The sequence below is a fragment of the Peromyscus maniculatus genome, chromosome 4 (genome assembly GCF_049852395.1).
Source record: "Peromyscus maniculatus bairdii isolate BWxNUB_F1_BW_parent chromosome 4, HU_Pman_BW_mat_3.1, whole genome shotgun sequence".
NCBI lineage: Eukaryota > Metazoa > Chordata > Mammalia > Rodentia > Cricetidae > Peromyscus > Peromyscus maniculatus.
The window spans coordinates 140766822-140792390 of NC_134855.1; the positions used below are offsets into that span (position 1 = coordinate 140766822).

Consider the following 25569-nt stretch of genomic DNA (forward strand, 5'->3'; position numbering starts at 1 on the left):
GTGGGATACAGCTCCTACCTTCCACAGGTTCAGGTGAATCGGCGTGTGGACAGGTACACAGGACAGGGGTGAGGTGTGTGCCCAGTTGGTGGTGATCAGTCGGGTGGCGGTAGATCTACTGTGTGGTTGAAGAAGACAGAGTGTGCAGAGAAACGGTGGCCAGAGAGATGTCACTGGGGACTGTGATGGCTCTCAGAGATGACAGAGAGTCAAGGGGACTTCTGGGGCATGAGGGCTCTGGGAGGAGGAAGCATTGGTGCCAAGACCCTCAGGTCACAGTGTTTACGGCAGGATGGAGGGACAGAGGCAGGGAGGTGTTGGAGTGGAGCGGGAGAGAGGAGAGGTGGCCAGGCCCTGTGGTTCCTTATGCCCGTGGCAAGGCCCCGTGGATGGCCACTGGAGATGGACGCTTCCCTGGGGCTGCAGGTGGAAGCAGGTGGCATGCTGGCAGCTGCCCGGCTTACAGGTCAGGGTGGACCATGTCTAGATGTGGGGGGGGGGTCAGGGTGGACCATGTCTAGATGTGTGGGGGGGGTCAGGGTGGACCATGTCTAGATGTGGGGGGTCAGGGTGGACCATGTCTAGATGTGGGGGGGGGTCAGGGTGGACCATGTCTAGATGTGGGGGGTCAGGGTGGACCATGTCTAGATGGGGGGTCAGGGTGGACCATGCCTAGATGTGGGGGGTCAGGGTGGACCATGTCTAGATGGGGGGGGTCAGGGTGGACCATGTCTAGATGTGGGGTGTCAGGGTGGACCATGTCTAGATGTGGGGGGTCAGGGTGGACCATGTCTAGATGTGGGGGGTCAGGGTGGACCATGTCTAGATGTAGGGGGTCAGGGTGGACCATGTCTAGATGTGGGGTGTCAGGGTGGACCATGTCTAGATGTGGGGGGTCAGGGTGGACCATGTCTAGATGTGAGGGGTCAGGGTGGACCATGTCTAGATGGGGGGGGTTAGGGTGGACCATGTCTAGATGTGGGGGGTCAGGGTGGACCATGTCTAGATGTGGGGGGTCAGGGTGGACCATGTCTAGATGTGGGGGGTCAGGGTGGACCATGCCTAGATGTGGGGGGTTAGGGTGGACCATGTCTAGATGGGGGGGTCAGGGTGGACCATGTCTAGATGTGGGGGGTCAGGGTGGACCATGTCTAGATGTGGGGGGTTAGGGTGGACCATGTCTAGATGGGGGGGTCAGGGTGGACCATGTCTAGATGTGGGGGGTTAGGGTGGACCATGTCTAGTTGGGGGGTCAGGGTGGACCATGTCTAGATGTAGGGGCAGTGGACATTCTTCTATTTGAAGAGTGTGCATTTGGTGCCATTGTTCCCTGTGGTTGATGGAAATGTTGGCTATTAGCTGTGGAGCGTTTCCAGTGGTTCTCAACTGGGAGGTTGGATGACCCTTTCACGGGGGTCATCTAAGATCATCAGAAAACACAGAGATTTACCTTACAGTTCATAACCTTAGCAAAATGACAGTTATGAAGTAGCAATGAAAATAATTCTGTGGTTAGGGGTCACCACAACACGAAGGACTGTATTAAAGGGTTGCAGTGTTAGGAAGGTTGAGAACCACTAGTTTAGACTGTTTTCTGTAAGGAGGAGGAGATTTAGGGAACGGTGACAGGTAAAGATTGTCTGCTAGGTGCCAGAGATGGAGGTCAACAGGGTCTACAGTTCTGAGAACAGGCTCGCAGGGGGTCCTGCTTGCCTGGGAGACATAGAAGGGGTCAGACTGTGGTAGGGGACGTGGCCGAGGCAGGGAAGCAGAGGGCTGCATAGCAGCGCAAGATGGATGACTCCTGCCACCCCAGCTGGTGCCTCCCCTGATATCCACCCCCAGCTGGTGCCTCCCCTGATATCCACCCCCCAGATAGTACCTCCCCTGATATCCACCCCCAGATAGTACCTCCCCTGATATCCACCCCCCCAGCTGGTGCCTCCCTGATATTCACCCCCCAGCTGGTGCCTTCCCTGATATCCACCCCCCCCCCCAGATAGTACCTCCCCTTGATATCTACCCCCCCCAAGCTGGTGCCTCCGTTTGTTATCTACCCCCCCAGCTGGTGCCTTTCCTTTAATATCTACCCCCCAGCTGGTGCCTCCCCTTGATATCTGGTACCTTCTCAGCTGGCACTGTCCCTCTCTGCTTTGGTGGATGGCCTTTGACTCTTTACCATGTGCCTTGGGGACCTGGTTGACTCGTTTCTAGGTGCTGTTCCATTCAGAGCTGATTTCCGAGAGGCCTTGGAGACAGGGGAGGGTGGTGGTGGAAAGGGACTCCTCGGGAACAGGAACCACACTCCTCCTTCTCACAGCCTGTCCCTGCCCCTGTGCCTGCTAGGACCATCAAAGTCCCTGACCACCCAGAGGCCCTGTCCTTCCAGATCCGAGGAGCAGCCCCGCCGTGTGTCTTTGCTGTGGGCAGAGGTGAGCTGGAGCGTGGCGTGCAGAGCCTCTCAGGGCTGCATTGTGTGCATGAGGAGACGTGTGTCCCAGCACCTGTCGCTCTAGCCGGGACCTACAAAGGCCAGTTGCAGGAGGGGAGAAGGAACACTTGGAAGGCATGGGAGTGCTGGGGTGGAAACGGGGAAGGAAGGCACGCCATCAGATGGGCTGGATGACCCCAGCCAGGCAGGCATGGGTTTCATAAGGCACCAGGACTCTGAGTTTGGAGACCCCACCAATCACTTCTGTGACCACATTGAGTCCATGGGTGACCAATCTGAAGCAGTCTGGGCTGCTTTTCTTTAGGGGCTGTTTAAGGGGCTGTTCTGTTGTCTATGAGGCCAAGGAGATCCCTGGTGCTGGGCTTCCTGACATTCTCACACCCGGGACTCACCCTTTAACATTTGCATTTAAATGTTCTCCTTTCTGCTTAGAGTTGTACTTATATTTATTATTATTATTATTATTATTATTATTATTATTATTATTATTATTATTTTGTTTTTGTTTTTTTGAGACAGGGTTTCTCTGTGTAGTTTTGGTGCCTGTCCTGGATCTTGCTCTGTAGACCAGGCTGGCCTTGAAGTGCTGGGATTAATAGAGTCCTTTAAAGAGATGTGTTGTGTACAAATGTCACAGATGAGGACATTGAGGCCCAGAGAAGTGAGGTAGTGTGTTGCAGGCTGCAGGGCGGAGACACAGTTGGAAGCCCGAGACTGGAGCCTGCACGGGCCAAGGTCTTCAAGGCCTGCATATCTCCTAACTGGAGGCCGTTGGCCATTTCTTTCTATTTCTTGTCAGTTAACTCACAGAAGCGCGGGGTCAGGAGCTACTGTCTGGGCCTTGTGGTAGAGTTGAGGGGATGGGCTTGAGTCAGGCGGCTGTGCTGTGGCCTGGCTTTTCTGAGCCTGTGTCCTGAAGGTGGGTAGCTTTGGTGTCTCTCTTCCACTTGGCTTTGGTCCACCACTATGAGGCCATGCAGATTTCTGAAAGGTAGGTGTATGAGATACTACCTTGGGCTAACTGCCCAGTTGTCCCCAAGTGGGGACACCAGCTCTGCCTTGCCCACCGCAGGTATCAGTGGCAGCTCTCTGGTTGGCAGATGGGAGGCAGCACAGCTTCAGATGCAGCTGTTGGCAGGGGCGGCCTGGATGTGGCTCCTCTGCCTGGCTCTGGCCTCATGTGCTCCTGTTCCCCAGGCTCTGAGGCCGTGGCCGCTGGGCTCTGTGCAGGCCAGTGTATCCTGAAAGTCAATGGCAACAGCGTGGCAAATGATGGCGCCCTCGAGGTCCTGGAGCACTTCCAAGCTTTCCGCAGCCACCGGGAAGAGGCCCTGGTGAGAACCCAGCAAGAAGGTGGGGGCTGGGCACCGGCTTGAAGGCCCCTTATGAGCACTCAGCTGGGCCGTGATCCCTCCCAGCCTAGGTCTTCCTCGCTGAGCTGAGTTGAAGGGCCCCTTTACAAATGGAGGGTTGTAACTGCAGTGTGTAATAGATGCTTGTGCAACAAGCCACAGTGACCATAGAAATCACTCTTGTGTGGTTGGGGGCCTGGGTTCTGGTAGATATTGGCAGTCACTCTTATGTCTACACTCATTCTCTCAGCAAGTGTTTACTGAGTACCTGTCACACACCAGACATGTTCCTTGGCCTTGAGGATGCAGGAGAAATGAGGATATTGCCTATGCCTGTAGTGTTTTCAGAACCATACTCCCATGCTCCTATATGGAGCCTGTGTTCCAAACTGAGGACTGAGTTTGGCCAGTGTTCCAGAGAGACATTTTGGAGGTCTCTTCAGAGGTGACCTCATGGACAGGAATCAGACCCGTCTGGGTCCGTCCCTTCCCCTCTGAGCAGTGGGAGGCTGGTCTTCTGATAGAGGCTCTTTGCAGGGTCTGTACCAGTGGGTCTACCATAGCCATGAGGATGCTCAGCAGGCACGGGCCAGTCAGGGTGCCCCTGATGAAGACTCCCAGGAAGATGACCAACCTGACTCAGGTAAGGGACTGGGAATGTGAGGAGCTTCATTTTGGGGCGACCATAATGGCAGATCCTTTGTCCCCAGGTCCATCCCATTTGGCCCTCGGGACTGCAGCCCTGTGTCAGTCCCCTTGGCTCTGTTACAGCTCAGTGTAGACCTTCAGGGAGAGGACCAAGAGGGAGCTGCTGCAATAATCCTGGAAAAAACCAGTTGCAAGCCGGGCGGTGGTGGCACATGCCTTTAATCCCAGCACTTGGGAGGCAGAGGCAGGCAGATCTTCGTGAGTTTTGTAGCTCACACTGGAGGCCTCATAGCTTAGGAGAGTCTCACTGGGCCATGTTTCTTTCTGGGACTCTAGGGAGAGCCCACTGACGTGTCTATTTCAGCGTCTAGAAACTTCCCACACTCCTCAGCTCCTGATTCTCTTGCTGGCTGATGGCCCAGCCCAGTTGGCCCAAGTCCCGACTACCCCTATCTTTCTGACTCCCCCAGCATCTGTCCACGGAGGACCCTATAACACTGTTCCCATTTACTCCTCATTGACTCAAGAGTTGGCTGCTTAATAATAGCCCAGTTCTCCCTTGCTGACAGTGTGACAGATTCATGGGTTATGGGATCAGAAGTATGGGTCTCCTATGGGCCACTGTCATATCATGACCTGCCACCGTCCCCTCTGGAGTCACCTTTGGCCCCTTATCAGTCAGTTCACTTCCTCTGCTGACTGTTGACAGGCACCACAAACTTACTGTGGCCCAGATTGAAGTTGGCTTTCTCCCAAAACCTGCCTCTGATCCATCTTTATCCTTCTGGATCCTCTGGCCTCTTATCTCCCCTCTATCCCGTTCCTGCTGCACCCTCTCCACCCACTCTGTCCCTCTTTCCTTCTACACCCAGGTCTGACCAGTTCCCACCACCTTCACTGGTCCTGGTTCGGTCTGCAACTGGTTCTTTTTTTTTTTTTTTTTTTTGGTGGGGGGGGGTTGCTTTTTTGTTGTTGTTGTTTTTTGGTTTTCGAGACAAGGTTTCTCTGTGTAGTTTTGGAGCCTGTCCTGGATCTCGCTCCGTAGCCCAGACTGGCCTCGAACTCACAGAGATCCACCTGCCTCTGCCTCCCGAGTGATGGGATTAAAGGCATGTGCCACCACCGCTGCCCCGCTTGCAACTGGTTTTTTCCAGGATTATTGCAGCAGCTCGCGCTCTGTCCTCTCCCTGATTGACCCCGCCACATGCTACACACAGTGTCCTCACAAATGAGAGCAGAGCCTTCTGGTGGCCCTCTCCCTGCTCAGGGACAAGATGAAATCTGACCACAGCTTCCAAAGCCTGGGGGTCTGGGCCAGCCTGGCTCCCCGTGCCGCCTCCCTTCTCTTTCCGGCCTGCTCTCCTCTCTGCGTCTGGCTGAATGTACTTCTGCCCCAGCTTCACACTTGTGTGCGCTGCTGGGGCTCTGCCCTCCCTTCACTCAGATGTCTGCTCGGATGTCACCTCCTCAGGGTCACCCCATGTGGCCTAAACACATAAATCCTTCCTGGAGCTGGATCACAGGAAGGTGTGGGCTCAGCACGCTGGCATCTGAATAGAGTCAGCAGGCCTCAGCGCTGGCTCCATCCAGCACCTCTCACGTCTCCACCTCTCCGTTGGCTTTTTACATGGTGGCCCTGGCAACTGCGCATCCACTTGAGAAAGACAATGTCTCCTCCCTTCTATGGATCCAGTGGGGAGCCAGACTGACAGTTTCCTGTTGTCTGTGGAAGCAAAGGGGGCAGATGGGGTCAGCCTCCACTGGGAATGTGGCACTTGGGTCAACTCCAGGAGGGACTCCTCTGTGGGTGGGGTAATGGACTGGCAAGCAGGTGAAGGCACAGTATGCTTGTTGGTGTGTGTCCCCACCATGGCCCGCCCGGGGGACTGGTGGCAGTCTCGCTCCTAGGGCGCAGTGCTGTTCTCAGTGTGGTTTGCCCCTCTGGCCTCCAGCCCTGCCTCTGCTGTCCCTGGGTCCCCAGCTGAGCCTACATGAGGACGGTGCTGTGGTCAGCCTGACGCTGGACAATGTGCACTTGGAGCATGGTGTGGTTTACGAGTATGTCAGCACAGCTGGAGCCAGATGTCACGTGCTGGAGAGGATCGTGGAGCCCCGAGGCTGCTTCCGCCTGGCTGCCAAGGTCTCACCCCAGCCATCCCCATTCCACCCTGCCCCATGCCCAGTCCTGCCCCTAGCCTGCCCCCTCAGGCCCTGGCAGGCTCTTTTCTGCCCCAAGGTCTGGGTAACTGATTCCTTTGCCCTGGAACCCTGGCATCTTTTCCTTTTCCCAGTTCTCAACCAGCTGCAGAACTGGGGAGGATGGTTACTATCCTTTTAGCCTCACTTTACCTTTCTTCAAAATGGGTGTGTCACCGTACAACCTCTTAGGGTGGTGTGGTGCCAAAAGGGTCCCTACAGGTAAGGACACTCTGCCCCCGAGGTACCCAGGCATGCTCAGTAGTTGTCTTCTCTCCCACAGATCCTTGAGGCCTTTGCTGCAGATGACAACATCTTTGTGCAGAACTGTGGGCGGCTCATGGCCATGAGTAGTGGCATTATCACCATGTCCCATTATGAGTTCCATAACATCTGTGACACCAAGCTGGAGAGCATCAGCCAGAGAATCGCCTGCTACCAGGAGGTACTTGCTGCCCACACTCTGCTTACGGCTTCTTTGCCAAGTCTACCCAAATGAGACTAAACTTGATGGGCTCAGTCATGGGCCGGCCCTGGGTGAACTTGAGGCACACTTGTATCCAGGTGCCTAAGCAATTCCCGTGGGAATCTGATTGCCCATATGGGCTTCACTGTGAGGCTGGGCCTTCGCCGGTGGTGACCGGATGGTGACCTTGTGACTCTAGCTGCAGCATCCCCTGTCCAAATGGACTCACAGGGTGCTCCTTGCTCTGCGCATGTCCCTTGCCTTGCCCTGCCCCGAGCCTTGTAGTAGAGGAGGTGACCGTACCTGCACCTCCTAAGTGAGGGTCAAGAGACATGGTTCCTAAGACGTCACAACAGCTAGAATCGAGAGAAGCGTGTATGTCAGTGCTCAGTGTCACAGACCCTGCCAGGCTGTCCCTGCGAGAGACACTCCGGGGACCCACTTCATCCACAGCTTTCCTGTTTTCTCCCGTCGGGAATGTCGCTCTAGGCCAGGACAAAGTGGCTCCAGGGCACTCCAGGACTGCTGACGCCACCTCACACTCCCTTGTCCCCGTCTCTCAGTTTGCAGCCCAGCTGAAGAGCAGGGTCAGTCCCCCCTTCAAGCAGGCACCCCTGGAGCCCCACCCGCTGTGTGGCCTGGACTTCTGCCCCACCAACTGTCACGTCAACCTCATGGAAGTGTCCTACCCCAAGACCACCCCTTCGGTGGGCAGGTCCTTCAGCATCCGCTTCGGACGCAAACCCTCCCTCATCGGCCTTGACCCAGAACAAGGTACTTGCGTGTGTCTGTTAGAAACTGTATTAGATCTCACCTTACAGATGAGGAAACAGGGAAATGTCCAAAGGCCACTGTCCAGGATGGTGTTAGTGGCTTCCTAGTCATCAGGGACCTAGGCTCCTATCTTTCTGTAGACCATCTTTAGTTTGAGTCTTACCTTCATGATGCCTCTCGTGGTAGAATATGGCTGCCAGAGTACCTGCCAGCACTCTAGGTAGGAGAAAAGATCTCAGTAGTTAAAATGTATTATCAAGAAATGGCAACTCTCTTCTGAGAGTGTCATCAAGGTCAGAGTTGCTGTTTGTATTCCTCTGTTCAGAGGCCCAGGCAGGGTCCTCTCTCTGCGTCTGGGCCTGTCTCTGAATGAGCTCCCCACCTTCACTGCAGGCCACCTGATCCCCATGACCTACACTCAGCACTGTATCACCACCATGGCTGCCCCGTCCTGGAAATGCTCATCTGCAGTGGACGGGGACTCTCAAGGCCAGGGTCTCAGTGACAGCAGCTTCGGGTCAGCTAGTGGTGGCCCCAACCAGCAAGACCGGGGCCTGAGCTTTCTGCTCAAACAGGAAGACCGTGAGATCCAGGATGCGTACCTACAGCTCTTCACCAAGCTGGATGTGGCCCTCAAGGAGATGAAGCAGTATGTCACCCAGATCAATAGGTAAGGCCTGGCCCCGGGGCAGATGGGGCTTCTCAGCCCGGCCCTCTCTGCAGTCTAGACATCATTCTTCATGGTGACCATCCTGAGTACCTGGGGTCCCATGCAGCATGCCTGGGCTCTACCCACCAGGTGCCTGGAGCATCTGTAACAACAGAAAGTCTCTTCTTTCCCAAGGAGAGCCTGCTCTAAGAAAGTGAGGGGCATAGGCAGTGTCCTCATGAGGCTAAAGCTCCTGCCTGTGAGATTCTGTGATCTAACACTGCAGCAAAATGGGGCCCTAACAGGTGTCCCTGTTACTAAAGGACGTTGTGATGCACACAGCAGCTGCCGGCTCTAGGCAGTGATAGTTCCACGGTCCCTACTCAGGAGGTGGTAGAGCTTGGCTAAACTGCCCCTTGAGCTTGCTTTTGGCTAAAGCCAGGGACAGGCAGTTCTGTATAGCACATAACAAATAAATGTCCAGGCTCAGGGTGCAGGGAAGAAGAGGAGGAGGAGGAGGAGGGACAGGCAGAGGAGGGGGAGGAGGAGGGGGAGGAGAAGGGACAGGAGGAGGAGCAGGAGCCATTGTAGATCACGAGACCTGAGAAATGCATTAGCCAGAAACAGTGTCTGGCCCAGCGTAGGGACCTGTTCTCTGTCCACTACTTGGAAGGAACATTTTGGACCCTAGTCAGGGCCATTTGTGTGAGGCTGGGTCCCAGATACTCCTGAGGGGAACTAATTTTGTGTGAGGCTGGGTCCCAGATACTGCTGAGGGGAACTAATTTTGTGTGAGGCTGGGTCCCAGATACTGCTGAGGGGAACTAATTTTGTGTAGTGCAGTGAAAGCTTCACAGTCAAGTTTAAGAAAGGCTCCTACCTTGGTCTGGCAATTTGGGCGGTTGGTCTGTGTTGTGGGGTCCCTGGGCATGTAGGATGTTCCCAGCATGCCTGGCCTTCGCTTGCTCAGGACCATGATATCTTCCTCCAGTGGACAGCCCAGACTGTCTCCACACACTGCCCAATATCCCCTGGTGGGCACATTTATTTAAAATTCTTACAGCCTTATAGTCACTTACAAGGACTAGGTGATGCCCTGTGTCTTTTATATATTTCAACACCATCCTCACAGCAGCCGGCCATGTAGATCTGGAATTTACCCTGTTTTCCAGAGGAGGAAACAGAGGCTCAGAGGGAATAACTTACCTCTAACCTAGGAAATGTCCATGTGAGAGGGCCAGCAGGACCCCATCTAGCTGCAAAGCCTGTCCTGTTAACTGATATTCATTGCAGCTGTCCGTCAGAGGCCAGACTCTGTCTGCCACCCGCTTTAATTAAGTAAAAGTTTTATTGTGAAATTACCTGCCAGTGGTGTGCTGCAGCGGCAGAGTTGGTGCCTGTGCCCGAGGACTCCGACCTGCCGCAGCGGCGGAGTTGGTGGCTGTGCCCGAGGACTCTGACCTGCCGCAGCGGCGGAGTGGGTGGCTGTGCCCGAGGACTCTGCCTGCAGACTCTGGGTTTCTTTTTTACTTTTACTTTTTTTTTTGTTCTTTTGAGACAAAGCCTCATGGAGCTGAGGCTGGCCTAGAACTTGCTATGTAGCTGAGGCTAGCCTTGAGCTCTTGACCCTGTGTATACACCTCCAGAGTGCTGGGATTACAGGTGTGAGCCTGGTACCGCATCCCCAGCCTGTGGAGGTGTTGAGAGCCAGGTCCAGCAGGAGGCAGCACTGAGCACCCATGGAGTGGCTGGTGGGACTTGAAGGGAGAGAGAGGTGCTGCTGGGTGGCTCTTCCCCCCCCCCCCTCTCTGTGGGGTCAGAGATGAGGTGAAGCTGAGCCGCTGTGTGGCGGTGTCCACTGGCCTGTGTCCTCACCTTCAAGGCCTTTACCTTGCTCTGGCAGGCTGCTGTCTACCATCACTGAGCCCACTTCGGCTGCACTCTGTGACCCACCCTTGGCGGAGGAGACCTCCTCTTCGCCCCCGGTCAGTGAGGAGAGTGAAGTGGACAGGGCTGACCACGGAGGCATCAAGAAAGTGTGCTTCAAGGTATCTGAGGACGAGCAGGAAGACTCCGGCCATGATACCATGAGCTACCGTGACTCCTACAGGTGCGTGTGGCCGGAAGGAGGCTGCTGGACGGCTGAGGCTTCTGACTTGTGACATTTCTCCAGGTGCAGGGGCATCAGTCTCTGGGGCTAACAGTGTGTGTTTGGTGGGTGGAGGTGCAGGGTCAGGGGATTTGAGCCTCTCAGAGAACATTCCAGAATGCCTGCTTGGCTCCCTTGCCCTGAGCTGAGGCTTCCGAGCCTGACACACAGACACCGTTCATTCTGTGTTACTTCCTATGTTCACAGGTATAGGAGCGTACGGGTTCTGTGGTGTCGGGGGCTTCCGTAAATCTGGGAAGACAGACATTTTCTTGTTTTTCTGCCTCTGAGGATGGGAGTGATGTTTCTGCAAATGTTAAGTTTATTCTGAAAATACCAGCAGAGTATTAATTAGTGACCATACAACAAACAGAACTTCCTGTGGTGTGACAGGTGACCCTCATTATAACAGAGAAGTGGGGGGCGCCAGTGGGAAATCATGTGGTGTCTGACTCTTGGGTCAGAGTCTGTCTCCGCCTGCAGTGTGTGGGCGGAGTCTGAAGCCGCAGGATGGAGGGGACGCTGTTGCCAGCCACCTGGTGCCAGTCCCCTTCCTGTGTTCACGAGGTCTGCCTGGTCCCCATGGCCACCTTCCATGGTGTCTCTATAGCAGAACGTCCTGGCCGCTTTGGCATTCTGTTCATAGAGCATTGTCTCAGACTCCCCCACCTCTCGGTTTTCATTCTCACATCTCTGGTTCTGGTTTTTCTTTTGTCAAAAAGCTGTTGGAGCAGTGTTGGCAAGGTGGCTTTTAAAAAAATAATTTGTTTGTTTTATTTTATATACATTGGTATTTTGCGTGCAAGTATGTCTGAATCAGATCCCCTGGAAAAGGAGCTATGGACAGCTGTGAGCTGCCATGTGGGTGCTAGGAATTGAGTCCTCTGGCAGAGCAGCCAGTGCTCTTAACCACTGAGCCATCTCTCCAGCCCAGCAGGGTGGCTTCTTGCTCCTTTGTCCTGCTGAGTTCTTTTTTTATCAAGTGTGGTGTGGGCCGGTGTGTCCAGAGCTCGTGAGAGCGGTGAGATGCTCAGAAACCTGGACAACACTGAGACACCTGAGTGAAGACGGTCCCCCATCTGTGTTTCTGAGTTGGGGCCCGAATGAGTCTCCCTACCTCAGACCTGGGAGGCCAGCCAAGCTGGACCGGTCTCATGCTGCCTCTAGCCAGGCATCCGTCCAAGGCGAGGGGTTTTGTCTGCACCCCAGTAGATGGGTTCCAGGGGCTGGGCTGAGGGTGACTCAGGGTGTGTCTTGTCCCATTGCAGTGAATGTAACAGCAATCGTGACTCTGTCCTGTCGTACACCAGCGTGAGAAGCAACAGCTCCTACCTGGGCAGTGATGAGATGGGATCGGGTGAGCAGGCAGCGCCATGGGAGCCTGGCCTTGGATAAAGGGACTTGGCTGGGGAGTATGTGGTGGAGAGGCTGCTCTGGGCACCCGGGGCTGTTCGGCTGCATCAGCGTCATGGAATGGGACACGTTTCTCAGAAAACTGAGGCTCACAGGGGTGAAGCCTCTGTCCAGGGGCTTGGCTTGGGCCTGGGCTTGTCAGATTCACATTCGCTGTGGGTCTGCGGCTCTGTGGCCATGGTAACTCATCAGGAAAACAGTTGGGAAGGTGGGAGGGACAGCCGAGCTGATGGCTGTGGTCCTTCCTTTGCACCAGGGGATGAGTTGCCCTGTGACATGCGCATCCCATCTGACAAGCAGGACAAACTTCATGGCTGCCTGGAGCATCTCTTCAACCAGGTAGGACCTTTGTCCCACTTGGATCACTGTCATCACCCTGGGGCGAGGGGGCACACTGTGGGTGGCAGGCCTCTACTATACTCACAGGAGCTTCTTGTCCCTAGGTGGATTCCATCCATGCTCTGCTCAAGGGCCCTGTGATGAGCAGGGCGTTTGAAGAGACCAGGCATTTCCCCATGGAGCACAGCTGGCAAGGTGAGGGGACATCCCAGGACATGGCCACGTGCTGGGCTCTGTCCCGCATCTGTGTGATACCTCTGGGAGGGTCTTGGTCCTGTCGGTTCCAGTCTGCAGGCCAGAGCCAGGTCACTCCTGTGTTTGTTCAGACTGAGCCGAGAATTTTTTTCATTTTTCCTGGGCCTGTGGGGTGAGGACCGGGGGGACAGCCTGGAGCATGGACCTCAGTCCCCATGCGGTCCTCACCTAGCCTTGCTCACAGAATCTGTGCACATCACAGTGTTAATTGTTTTTATTTGTGGTCCCTTTTATTACTGACGTAACGTTTTAAAACTAAACTCCCTACTAGAAATTTAGTTTCACAAGTACCATATTAAGCTCCATATAGTTGAAAAACCAATTTACCACTAGTTAGCAGTAAACCAAAGGCACAAATCTGGTGAAAACAGTACCAAAAATGTTCTCTGCACACATCCGTCCTGATGCCTGCTCAGGCTTACTTGGGAGGGATTCCCGAGGGAAAGAAGCGCCAAGGGCCTCCCTGGCATCAGACTGAGTCCTTCCCCAGAGGATGGAGAGAGGGGGAGAGGAGCATTCCAGGTCAAGCCGTGTGGCCACTTCCCTCCCTGCTGTTCACCCTCCATCCATCTAACACATCTCCCCACTCACCATCCAACCCCTCCGTCCACCCGCCATCATCCACCTTCTGTCCGTCTACTTACCCACACATTCACCCATATCCACCTACCGATCTGCCCTCCATCCATCCATCTTTCCTTCATCATCCACCCTCCATCCACCTGCCTACCCACACATTCACCTGTCTATCTGCTTGTACACATTCATCCATCCATCCACCCACCCACCACCCACCGACCATCCATCCATCCATCCATCCATCCATCCATCCATCCATCCATCCACCCACCCACCCACCCACTATCATTCACCTTCTATCTTCTGCCTACCCACACATCCAACCCACATCCACTTATGCATCTGCCTGTACACATTCACATACCATCCATCCATACCACTCTTCATCCATCTACCTACCACTTATCCATCTGTCCATCTACCTATACAGATTCACATGTCATCCATCCATCCATCTACCTACCCACACAACCACCCACATCCACTTATCCATTTAACTGTACACATTCATCTACTAACCATACATACATACATACATACATACATCTGCCCACCCACTCGTCTACTTTCCATCCATCTATATACATTCACCTACCCTCTGTGAAAATCCATTCTCCATCATCATCCACCCTCTATCCATGCATTTGTATACACTCTTCACCCACCTACCTATATCCTCCTGCCTACTCATTGTCTACCACCCACATCCACCTATCCATCTGCAATCCATCCACCCATCTACCCACATTCAGCATCTACCCACAAACTCACATCTACTTCGCCACCCACCTATCCACTTGTCCATTCCTTCGACTAGGCACCAGTAATTGATTCCAGCTTATTCCAGCCTGCTCTGTACACCGTGACTCTGAGAGGAGTCAGTGCTTTCTTGACCTCTGGGGTTACCTGCTGTGTATGGGAGACCGGACTCAGGCGGCCACCATAGGGCAGGAGAGGCAAAGAATGGGGAGCCTTGGACGGCCCCTCCTGTGTCTCAGGAGCATTTCCCTAGTGATGGGCCTCTGAAGTCAGAGGTGGCAAGGAGGGGACAGCCACAGGTGTCTCAGAAACCTGAACAGGCCGAGTGCCTGCCTGACCCTTGACTGGCTCTGCTCAAGGCAGATTCAGTGGCTTCACAGCCTGCCTGCCTGACCTTAGATAATTCTCATCTTGCCTGCTCCATGCCTGGACTGCTACTTCTGTGTAGGGAAAGGCTACTTGGTTACCACTCATCTGCCAGCTTGGTTGTGGCTGTGAGGAGGTAATACCTGAAAAGCCTATCGCTACAGCTTCCAGTTCTAGGAGAACCAGCTGTGATCGATTTGTAATGTCTGTACTGGGTTGGTTGTAGCTGTGGGGGGACTAGAAAGAGGGAGTGCCGAGACCGATGAACAGTGTCTGTCGCAGATGCAGTTTGGGATGCTTACTGTAATTTTGCCCTCCACAACCAGCTAAGACCATGAGTCCTGTCGGTTTCCTTGATCTATGGTAGTGAGTTTTGTAATCTGGTGATGGGACACAGGCCTTTGTGCCGCCATTCTTCAGAGCTGCCTCCATCCCTCTCCTGACCTCACACCTTCATGTCACTTTGTTGTCCCAGAATTCAAGCAAAAAGAAGAGTGCACGGTCCGTGGGCGGAACTTGATCCAGATCAGCATCCAGGAGGACCCTTGGAACCTGCCCAGCTCCATCAAGACCCTGGTGGACAACATCCAGCGATATGTGGAAGGTCAGGGGTGGGGAGGATGTCACACACGTTGGTGGCCTTTGATTCTGATGCAGACTGTGTTGTCGTCTGGAAATGGGCCTATCCATGTGGCCCTGTCTTCACGTCTAGGGAGGGACAGAGCAGCAGAGCCATTTCTAGTGAATTTCCTGTCTGTGTGGCTGGAGGAGCCCTGGAAATGGGGCCACTCGTACTGAGGCTTCTTGCAGTCAGGGGCTGGCCTGGGGGACTCATTCCTTCTCAACTTCCAAAGCTGGATTCCATCTGGGTCCTTATTTGTCATCGAGGTCACGGACTAGAGCTCACTGGTCTGAGTTGTCAGTGATACAGGAAAATGACATTTCCTGACACCTTAGCAGCCAGCTGCTCTGTGGCCATGCTGGAGTGAGGACATTAGGTACTTATACTCATGTCAACCCCACATATCTCAATTTGAGATATCTCTATTTGAGCCTTTGGGCACCTGGGTCAGGGACTCCCAGGCTAGAAGGACCCAGGTCGGGGCAACTGGAACAGGACAAAGGAACCGCAAAGGCATGGCTGTCTCAAGCCAATCTGTTCTGGTTTCTAAACAGAAGTATGAGTCTGGGATCTGGCTACCAGCAAGGAATCATTTCTTAGCCATTTGGCTGTGTGACTTCTGTGCCTTCCTTGACTTCTCTGGGCCTTCATTTTCCTTAGTGAATGCTGCAGGCTCACTCCCTTCCTCTGTCACATGATGCTGTGAGGACAAATGAGTCAGTTACATCAGTCAGGTACATGGGACACCACCTGACACAGCCATGTCCTCACTGAGTGGCTTATTCCTGCTCATGCTGTCCCCACACCCTGCCAGAGCAGATCCCCTGCATCTCACTAGGGAAGAGGATCGCAGTGGCTAGGTCTAGAGGCCATTCAGATTTTCTTGGAGGATTTTTGGACCCTAGAGAATCTGAAGGATAGTGGCCGGGTACTTGACCCCTTTCAGGCAGAAGTGAGCCTTCTCCATGCAGGGCAGGGCTGCACCTGGGTGTATGCACAAGCGCATGCAGCTGTGCACTTGGCTGTCTGCCGGTGAGACCACATGTGTTCCTGTGCCTCTGCAACATGTGGACACATTGGAGGGCAGGATCTCTGACTCAAGAGACAACACTGTTGGCTTTACCTCTGTGATGGGGACGCAGGGACAGATAGGGCCTGCAGTGGGGGCTCCATCTCTGATGTCCAGGGGCTCTGGGACTTACCCAGCATGCATCGTTATTCCCGAGCACAGCTCGAGCCCCACGGCATCTGTGAGGGCCCAGAGCCCCTGCACCGCAGGCCTTGATCTGCCACCACCTCTGCTGTCCCTGCTCAGCCTCCTCCCCTCTCCTTCCTCCTTCCAGATGGAAAGAACCAGCTGCTCCTGGCTCTGCTGAAGTGCACAGGTAAGAATGGGCTCTGACGGGGCCCCTGGGAGTCGCCGTGGGTGCCACAGGCTAGAAATGTCCCCCCCTGCTGGCCAACAGTGTCTCACTGGAGCCCCGCACCTGCCCTGGGAGGCAGCCTTTGCTCCCAGCCTTACCGAGAACCACTTGAACCTCACCTCTTCCTCTGGGACCAGGCAGGAGACTAGTCTCAGGTCCTGGGAGCAGGAGCCCTGTTCAGTGCTCCATACTAGGCCTGATGGGTGTTGACAGGGACACGGAGCAAAAGACGGAGGGTGAGAAAGGTAGGTCCTTAGTCAGAAGAGCCTCGCCCTGGAAGAGTGGAGGATGGGGCTGCAGGAGGCACGGGCGTGTGTGTGTGTGTGTGTGTGTGTGTGTGTGTGTGTGTGTGTGTGTGTGTGTGTCCGTGTCCCATATATGCCTTTTCTCACCCAAGTGACCAACTGCTTGGTATTGCCCATATCTCCATACATCTGTCATGCCAGTTGAGGGCAGGGCCTGGGAGGTGACGCACGGGGAGAGCATTCGTAGGACTGGTCTTGAATGTGCAGCTTAGCACTGCTGTGTTCATGTGGCCGAGGCTGAGAGGGCCCGTGGCTCGTGGCAGGACAGATGGGGCAGGGTTTGGACATGGCCTTGGGAAGGACCACACGTGTGTTTCTTCAGGGAGTAGATAATTGGGCAGTGGCATAGTGAGATTCGGAGTGGATCTGTCTGCTTTTGAAGAGTTTATTTTGGGGAAACTGGCTTTTGGTATCTGAATTGTGCATTCAGAATTCTCCACTGGCCGCTTGTGGGTGTGGCAGGTCCTGAGTGTCGGGGTTGAGGTTGGAGGTGCTGCTGGCACAGGACCATTCACCCCGAGGCTCCTGCATCTCTCGCAGACACAGAGCTGCAGCTGCGCCGGGACGCGGTCTTCTGTCAGGCTCTGGTGGCCGCTGTGTGCACCTTCTCAGAGCAGCTCCTGGCCGCCCTCGACTACCGATACAACAACAATGGCGAGTATGAGGAGAGCAGCCGAGATGCCAGTCGCAAGTGGCTGGAGCAGGTGGCGGCCACCGGTGTCCTGCTGCACTGGCAGTCTCTGCTGGCACCAGGCACCGCGGTAAGTGGCCGGGGTGCGTAGCAGGCAGCGCGGGAGGTACGCTATTGCAGGCGCTCTCAGCTCCTGTTTATCCCGGGGCTCTGGTGGTAGTGATTTGCTGAGCGGTTCCTGTTAGAGTTGGGGGTTTGTGGGTGAACAATAGTCCCTGTGCTCTGTGGCAGTGGTTCTCAACCTGTGGGCTGCGACCCCCTGACAAACTTCTGTCTCCAAAAGTATTTACATTTCGATTCATAACAGTAGCAAAATTTCAGTTATGAAGTAGCCACGAACGTAATTTTATGATTAGGGGGTCACCACCACACGAAGAGCTGCATTTGGAAGGGTGAGAACCACTGCTCTGTGGTGTCCTGAGGAAGAGAGGCGGACAGACAAGAAAAAGAAATAGCACAAACCTGTGGCTCTGAGCCACGAGCAGGCGCCTTGTGACAGTTGAGGAGACCAGAGGGGCGAATGTTACTTGCATCTCGTACAGGTGTAGTGGGCAGGGGTGCTGGTTAGCACCCCACAGCAGCTTCAGTACCCCCAAGTGGCTCCAGAGGCTGCCACAGCTGGCCATGGGCAGTGCAGCCTCGGATCGCCCCCTGCTGGCCACTGATGAGCACTGCCTCTGGTCTCCAGATCTGCCCAGAAAGCTCCCCGACCCCATCCCAGCCCTCACTAAACTCCTCTCAGGATGGAACAGGAGACCCAGCTCATTTGATGATGTCATCAGCGCTGAGCTCACTTCCTAGCAGTAGACTGAGAGGACGGGGGAAGACATCAAGCAGAGAAAAGGCCTTGGGAGTTTCCCTGGAGGGAATGGTCAAAGCCAGACTTTCTGGGGAGGCAGCTTTTGAGCTATGGCCTCTGCCAGCCAGAATGATGCTCTGAGGAAGAACACTCGGAAGGAACAGCATGTGGAAAGGCCCTGAGCAGGGGCCTGTGTGGCCAGAGGGAGCAGGCAGGGGGCTGGGAAAGCAAGGTTGGTTGGGTGGTCTGCAGGTAAAAGCAGCTCAGAAGCTTCTGGGGGTGTGTGTGACTCTGGGGGTGGGAGAGGGAGCTGGATGGAGAAGGAATCCTTCTGGTGTGGCCTGCTGAGAAGTGACCGGAAGAGGGTGTTGGCCAGGAGGCTGGAGGGAGGCAGGCTGGCCTGTCAGGCCTGGTCATACTGTAGGTGGAGTTAGGGGACCAGGATACGGAAAGCCTTGAGGAAGGTGGGCAGAGCAGGTCTGGGAGGTCAAGAAAGGAAGTGCAGATGTTCATGGAGTTGGCTGGGTTTTGGATGGTGCTTGGTGTGGCTTTACTGGGGCCACACAGAGAATCAGAGCAGAGATGAGTTCTGACCCAGATGGGGCACAAGACAGGCGGTGGGATGGATGTCACACGCAGTCACACTCAGGACATCCACAGCCCAGCTAGCCTCATAGATGAGAAGCATGACATCTCCATGGAGATCCAGGACAGGTGGCATCTGAGTCCTCACCATATCCTCTCCCTGCAGAAGGAGGAACGGACCATGCTGGAGGACATCTGGGTGACTCTCTCAGAGCTGGACAATGTCACCTTCTCCTTTAAGCAGCTGGATGAGACGTCTGTGGCCAGTGAGTGAGCTCTCCCTTCCTGCCCTGAGAGTCAGGCTGCTCAGAGCCGCCCTGGCTCTCCCCTGCTGCTGGCCTAGCAGCTCAAGTTGACCAGGTTCCACTGCTTCAAACCTCACGTGTGTCTCAGAGTCAGCCTTTGGGGAGCACATGGAAAAGGAGGGGTGTGTTAGCTGCTTCTTTTTTCTACAACAAAATACCTTGGGGAGTCTTTAGTTGACTTGGAGGCTGGTCTCAGGGAGAAGTGGTGATTGATTAGTGATGCCTGCATAGAATAGGTACAGGCTCTGAGTCACATTTTGTCAGCCATATCTTCCTTATGGCTGCTGATGAGCTACAGGACCCATTTTTGAACAGCTTTTGCCAGGTAGAGGAGCTCTGAGCTGCCAGGCAAGGGAGTCACAGGACAGTGTTGGGGAGGCTCAAGACACTGCAGCCAGCTCTCCTCAGGGACAGAGTCAGTGTCAGGGCCAAGAGGAAATCAGTGGGGAACCAGGGACTGTGGAAACAGGCGAAGGGGGTGGCCATCATAGGCTGGTCTGGAGGCCATGTGGGGCTGTTCAAAGCTAAGCATGGTGGGGGAGGTTGAGGCTGCCTCTCTGGGATGTTGGGGTAAGGAGGCCTCAGATGTCATTCTGTGGAAACATAGAAGTTCCAACATGCCACCCTGAGGCTGGGAAGACAGGAGGGTCTAAGGCTACCCCTATGAGTCAAGAGCGCTGGAGGTATAAGGTTAGCCCTCTCGAGTGCCACTCTGGCCCCTGAGGAAGGCGGTCTATGCTGCTCTGGTGCAGCTCTGCCCAGGCTCTCCTCGGGCCTCTAGTGAGCCAGCCTGCTTTGCCTCACCCTCCACAGACACCAACGTCTTCTATCACATCGAGGGCAGCAGGCAGGCGCTGAAGGTCGTCTTCTACCTCGATGGCTTCCACTTCTCCAGGTTGCCCTCTCGCTTGGAGGGCGGGGCTAGCCTCAGGCTGCACACTGTGCTCTTCACAAAAGGTGAGCGGCCAGGCTGGAGGACCTGGTGGGGGAGGCGGGCAAGGCCACTGAGCACCCTAGGGCCCAGCACCTACCCTCCCTCGCCTTCCCTCATAGCTCTAGAGAATGTGGAAGGGCCGCCGCCCCCCGGCAGTCAGGCTGCGGAAGAACTGCAGCAGGAGATCAACGCACAGTCCCTGGAGAAGGTGCAGCAGTACTACAGAAAGCTCAGGTAGCTGCTGGAGGCCGGTGGGGTGGCGGTGGGGGGAAGGGGGGGGAGGCCGGGGGAGGGGGTGAGGCCTGGGGAGGGAGCCTGTGGGATAAGGACACATCCTGCAAAGCCCAACTCCCTCTGGTACAACAGCCTGCACAGAGGCTGCTGCTAACCCATTGTACAACTGAGCATGCTGAGGCCCATGCATCCTGCCCCAGGTCACACAGCCAGATGAGCCTAGTCTCTGGCCTATTCCTCCCTGTGCAGGAAGGGTTGCTAATGGGATCCTTGGGCTCCTAGCACTGGGACCTACTCTGAGGAAAACTTCCAGAGAGAAGTAGAGAGGGCAGGAGACAGAACTTTTTCCAGGAAAGCAGCTAAGATCTGACTCCAGCCGCCCACAGCCACTCCCACAACTGCACTCCAGCACACCCACAATCTCACCTTCACCAGACCCCATACCAGACTCCCAACCATGGCCCTTCTTGAGCTCTGTCTCATAGCCCTCTCTGCAATATCAAGAGGCAGGGAACTCTCTTCCCAGGTCCCCTATGACCATTTGCAAATTGGAAAACGAAGCTTCCGTGCATTCGCTAGGCAGTAAGACCCAGGCACAATTTACACCTTAATTGTTGCTGCCATCTGTCTGTCCTGTGCCCGTCTGATTAGCCATCCTTTGCTCAGAGTGTTCATGGAGACTTTCTGTGGGGCCTGCACTGCTCTGGCACTCGGAAATCAGTCCAGTTCTTTGTGAACACGTGTTCTGTCAAGGCTGGGCTGCCAAATCCAGCCCATCCCTTGTGTATAAATAAAGTTTTATTCGCACACAGCCAAGACAATATCTTCCTAAATCCTTTGTGGCTTTTTTTTTGCTGTGTATGGCAGGTGACAAGGACTCTGGTTAAAAGGGCTAGTGCTTTCTGGTTGGCCCACCTAGAAGCATTTGGAGGGAGAGAAAAAACACAAGCTTGTAAACCCAGAGCAGTTTTGTGCCAATTGAAGATGTTCAGAAAGGAGAAAGCAGGGATGGGGATGAGGATGTTGACCAGGGCAGTCAGGTAGAGGTGGCATTGAAGCCAGAGACTCTTTCTTATTTCCAGCTGGAGGTGACAGTTGGTACATACAGCCCACAGTCACTCGGTGACTTCCTTCTGAGAGCCGGGGAGGACGCAGAGCTGTAGCCGTAGGGTTGGGGCCCCGGCCTGGGGCATGGCCAGAGTGTGCGTGTGCGCCCACATGTTATCCTTGGCCTCGTCTGTCTCCTTCAGGGCATTCTACCTGGAACGGTCCAACCTCCCCACAGACGCCGGCACCACAGCTGTGAAGATCGACCAGGTGTGCTGCTGTTCCTAAAAGCTTGGGCAGGGTGCGGACACTCGGGGCAGGGTCCCTCCAGGCTGAGTCATCCCTGAACAGAATCAGACTCAGAAGCCGCTCCCACCAAAAAAAAAAAAAAAAAACCCCACAGCACCTGCCAGCTTGTGTCCATCTCCCAGGACAGAGGTTCTCAACCTGTGGGTCACAACCCCTTTGGGGTCAAATGATCCTTTCACAGGGGTCACCTAAAAACCTAAAGATATTTACATTCTGATTCCTAATAGTAGCAAAATTACAGTTATGAAATAGCAATGAAAATAATTTTATGGTTGGGGTCAGCACAGCATGAGGAACTGAATTAAAGGGTCGCTGCAGCCTTAGGAAGGTTGGGAACCCCTGTCTTGGACTTCCTTGGGTGACATGCTCTTGCTGGCCTCTTGCTTGGGGGCTCTCTCATGAGCACTCTGTCATAGTTCTTGAGCTGAGACCCCTAAGGATCAGCGTGTTGACTGTCAGGCCAAGTGTGAATTCACACAGTATTCCTTTTGCTTCAGGTTGTTGCCAGGTATTTAGAAATCAAAAATTCTCCATTAAAACGGGAGGCTTTGTCACTTCTTGGCCTTTTGGGAAAGAGCAAGTGTCGTGTCTGTTCTTGAGTTTAGCACCTTGTCGGTCCTCCGTCTAAGGACAACAATAAATAAATAATAAAATAGAGGCTTCCGTGTAGAAAAGCCAGTAGAGGATAGGAATGGTCCGAGATCTAGCCGAGGGTCAGTTCCATTGCATCATGGTAGGCCTGAGTGGTTTTTGCCTCTCACCCACAATGCATCTCTCTGGCCTGGTTCCCCAGGCCCAGGCAGGCCTTGAACTTGGAACAGATTGTGAGGAACTGGTCTTGGGGCTCAAGCTGTGAGCTCCAAGGAGTGTGGGGATTTTGTAGTCTGTTGGCTCCAGACCAGACATCCTAATGCACATGGTTGAGGAAGGCTGGGCATAAGGAACGGCTTGCCCTCTGGAGAGGCCACTTGAGCTAGTGTGACAGGTTTAGGGAGCATAAAAGAGGTTTACCCACTTAGGCTTAGGTGGGGCTGCACTTGGCAGGGGAAGAGCCATCTTGGAAAGTCAGAATTGAAACAGTAAACGCTAAACATCAACTTCAGGGCAGTGGGAGCTACAGATGGTTCTTGAGCTCCAAAAGCAGCATGGGGGAGACAGCTGTGTAACAGCTGGATTACAAGGATAACAGGGAAGGCCAGTGAAAGTCTTGGGGCTGCGGACTTCCTGGACACCGGTGACATCTCTTGCAGCTGATACGTCCCATCAATGCCCTGGATGAACTCTATCGTCTCATGAAGTCCTTCGTGCACCCCAAAGCTGGGGCTGCTGGGAGCCTAGGCGCCGGTCTCATCCCCATCTCCTCGGAGCTCTGCTACCGCCTGGGGGCGTGCCAGATCACCATGTGTGGCACCGGCATGCAGCGGTGAGCCCGAGCCAGTGCCAGATGGGACATGGGGGGCTGGGTAGGCTCTGGGTACTTGGAGGCTCACACACAGAGATGGGAGGGTGGGTTCAAATCTGGGTGCTTCAGTGCCCGTATTCTGGGCCTCGGCTTACCTGTTGGTGAAATGTAGTGGCTGAGGTCAGTGAGCCCGGGAGGGTTGTGCATGTTCTGATTCTAGCCCACTCAGAAGGGAGATACTCACCATGAGTGGGGTCATTTTGCCGTTGTCCAGGGGAGCTGCTGGCTCCTTGTAACTATGAAGCCAGTGTGAAGCTATCCAGGAATTCTCAACTGGCGCGATTTTGCTCTTCTGAGGATACCAGCCATGTCTGGAGACATTTGTGGTCCTTTTGGCTGTGGGGAGGGATGGAGGGGGATAAACAGCAGGTGGAGGCCAGAGAATCTGCTGAGTGTCTCACGGTGCAGGGCATGGCACACTGTCTCAGGGGAAGCCTGATGTGTTGGAATTAGGGAAACCGAGGTACAGGGCACAGGGAGACTGGAAAGAGGAGTAGATTGAGAATCCAAAAGGTCTCAGGAGCAGACATAAGGCACACACCTCTGTCTCCTCTCTGACCCCCTAAGAAAGCCTCCAAGGGCCATCCCTCAGTCAAGTGTTCATAGCAGCCTCTACCTGGGGCTCTTGTAGAAAGCTCCAGGAAGCCCCTGGTTTTTGGTACTGCCTTAGGGGGTGTGGGTAGCATGCATTGAGGGGATGAGAGGTGATGGCTACCAGGGGGGCTGAATGGAAGGATCCAGGAACCTCCCTGAGAGGCAGTGTGCACTTGGGGATATAGTGGGAGGAAGGGACTCAGTGGTGGGCCGGAAGTGGTGGACAGGAAGTGATGGACAGGAAGTAGTGGACAGGAAGTGGTCATTATCTTACCTCTTCCTTCCCCCACTGCAGGAGCACCCTGAGTGTGTCCCTGGAACAGGCAGCCATCCTGGCGCGGAGTCACGGGCTGCTGCCCAAGTGTGTCATGCAGGCCACAGACATCATGCGCAAGCAGGTAAGGCCACCCCCCAGTGGGCTCTGCGGCCAAGGATCCTGAGCTCAGCCCTGTGGCATGTGGTTCATCTTGGGACTGGTTCTCTTCAGCCCCAGATACCTTGCTCGGTCTCAGCTGTTCACATTTATCCCCCCCCACCCCGGCTCCCTGCTTCCCCCTGTGCCCTGAGCTCCACAGGGCCCAGGCCTGACAGCAGTTTTCCTTCTAGGGTCCCCGAGTGGAGATTTTGGCCAAAAACCTTCGAATCAAGGACCCAATGCCTCAAGGCGCACCACGGTGAGTGGACACCCACCCTCTCCAGCCCCCATCCTCTTCCCAGGAAGGCCAAGGCCTGCTTGGCATAAGGCTCCAGGTCTCACCCCAGACAGAGCCCCACTGTTCCATTGGGCCGCTTCTCACTGTGGTAACTCGGAAGGCCACAACCATGGTCTAACCTGCTACCCAGCCTCTGAGCGACTGTTGGGCTCCCTCCCCACCCCTCATGTGACTCTGCCGGTCCTGTGGCCACAGACTACTGTCATCTGCAGCTCCTGCGGCCCCCCAGGGGTCGAGGCTCTTTGGTCCCTGCCAGCTCTGCTGCCAGCTCTGCTGCCCAGGAGTTCTGAGTAACTCCTTGTTTTGAAATCGTGGCTCAGGCAGTGTCTCTTAGTGAGAGTGCCCCACAGAACCCCAGGGAGTTCCTCCTCAGGGTCTTGGTGTACTGCTGTCTCCCCTGAGGCCCGTTCATGTCCTTTTGCCTGCCATGTTTTCTTGCTCCCAGCTCATCTTCATGCTTTTATGGCACCTGGCCTGTTCAGGAATGGTGCCGCCCACCCTCTTTGTGAATCCGATTCCCATCAGCAGGCGAGCACACAGAGGCCCAGAGATGTTCAGTGTCTTGCTGGAGGCCACACAGCAAGAGCTGGAACTGCTGACCCTAGACAACGTAGGCCTAGACATTTAACTCTTCACCACTGTGTCATTGTCCAGGTCACCATAGTGACCTCCTCTCTGGCCTCCTTGCCCCTGTAATCATCCCTGTCCACGGCTGCCTCTCCTTGAAGCCCAGCACACCTTCAGTGAAGGCATACCTCAGGGTTCCTCTTCTGCAACCCTTCCAAAACCAAGGAGCCATCATGGAGACAGGCAGACAGGCCCCAAATCTGTGAGATGGGCAGAAACTTAGAGCTATTGTCCCGTGTCTGTACTCTATAAGCATCCAAATACATTTTGGAACACCTTGCCTGGCCTCTAAAATAGTTCTCAACCTTCCTAATGTTGCAATAACATACTTCATGCTGTGGTGACCCCAACCATAAAATTATTTTCATTGCTACTTCATAACTATAATTTTGTTACTGTTCTGAATCGCAATGTAAATATCTGATATGCAACTCCCAAAGGGGTCGCGACCCACGGTTGAGAATCACTGTTCAAGAGGGACAGCATCTGACTTTGAGACAGGCACACGGTGACAAGGGCAG

The 25569-nt window shown here is 54.7% G+C and overlaps 1 protein-coding gene across 1 annotated transcript in view; it reads left to right on the top strand.

The window, feature by feature from the left end:
* Window positions 1-25569, top strand: part of Prex1 (phosphatidylinositol-3,4,5-trisphosphate dependent Rac exchange factor 1) — a 152781-nt gene that overhangs the window by 125550 nt on the left and 1662 nt on the right. Inside the window, exons 19-39 of the mRNA XM_076571139.1 lie at window positions 2347-2432; window positions 3650-3786; window positions 4342-4447; window positions 6405-6592; window positions 6932-7093; window positions 7678-7888; window positions 8282-8558; window positions 10441-10647; window positions 11955-12043; window positions 12356-12438; window positions 12543-12633; window positions 14873-15001; window positions 16363-16404; window positions 17289-17509; window positions 18990-19089; window positions 19942-20085; window positions 20182-20296; window positions 21547-21613; window positions 22903-23075; window positions 24004-24106; window positions 24315-24382. Of these exons, the coding sequence (XP_076427254.1) occupies window positions 2347-2432; window positions 3650-3786; window positions 4342-4447; window positions 6405-6592; window positions 6932-7093; window positions 7678-7888; window positions 8282-8558; window positions 10441-10647; window positions 11955-12043; window positions 12356-12438; window positions 12543-12633; window positions 14873-15001; window positions 16363-16404; window positions 17289-17509; window positions 18990-19089; window positions 19942-20085; window positions 20182-20296; window positions 21547-21613; window positions 22903-23075; window positions 24004-24106; window positions 24315-24382 (2799 nt within the window). The remainder of the gene's footprint in view (window positions 1-2346; window positions 2433-3649; window positions 3787-4341; window positions 4448-6404; window positions 6593-6931; window positions 7094-7677; window positions 7889-8281; window positions 8559-10440; window positions 10648-11954; window positions 12044-12355; window positions 12439-12542; window positions 12634-14872; window positions 15002-16362; window positions 16405-17288; window positions 17510-18989; window positions 19090-19941; window positions 20086-20181; window positions 20297-21546; window positions 21614-22902; window positions 23076-24003; window positions 24107-24314; window positions 24383-25569) is intronic.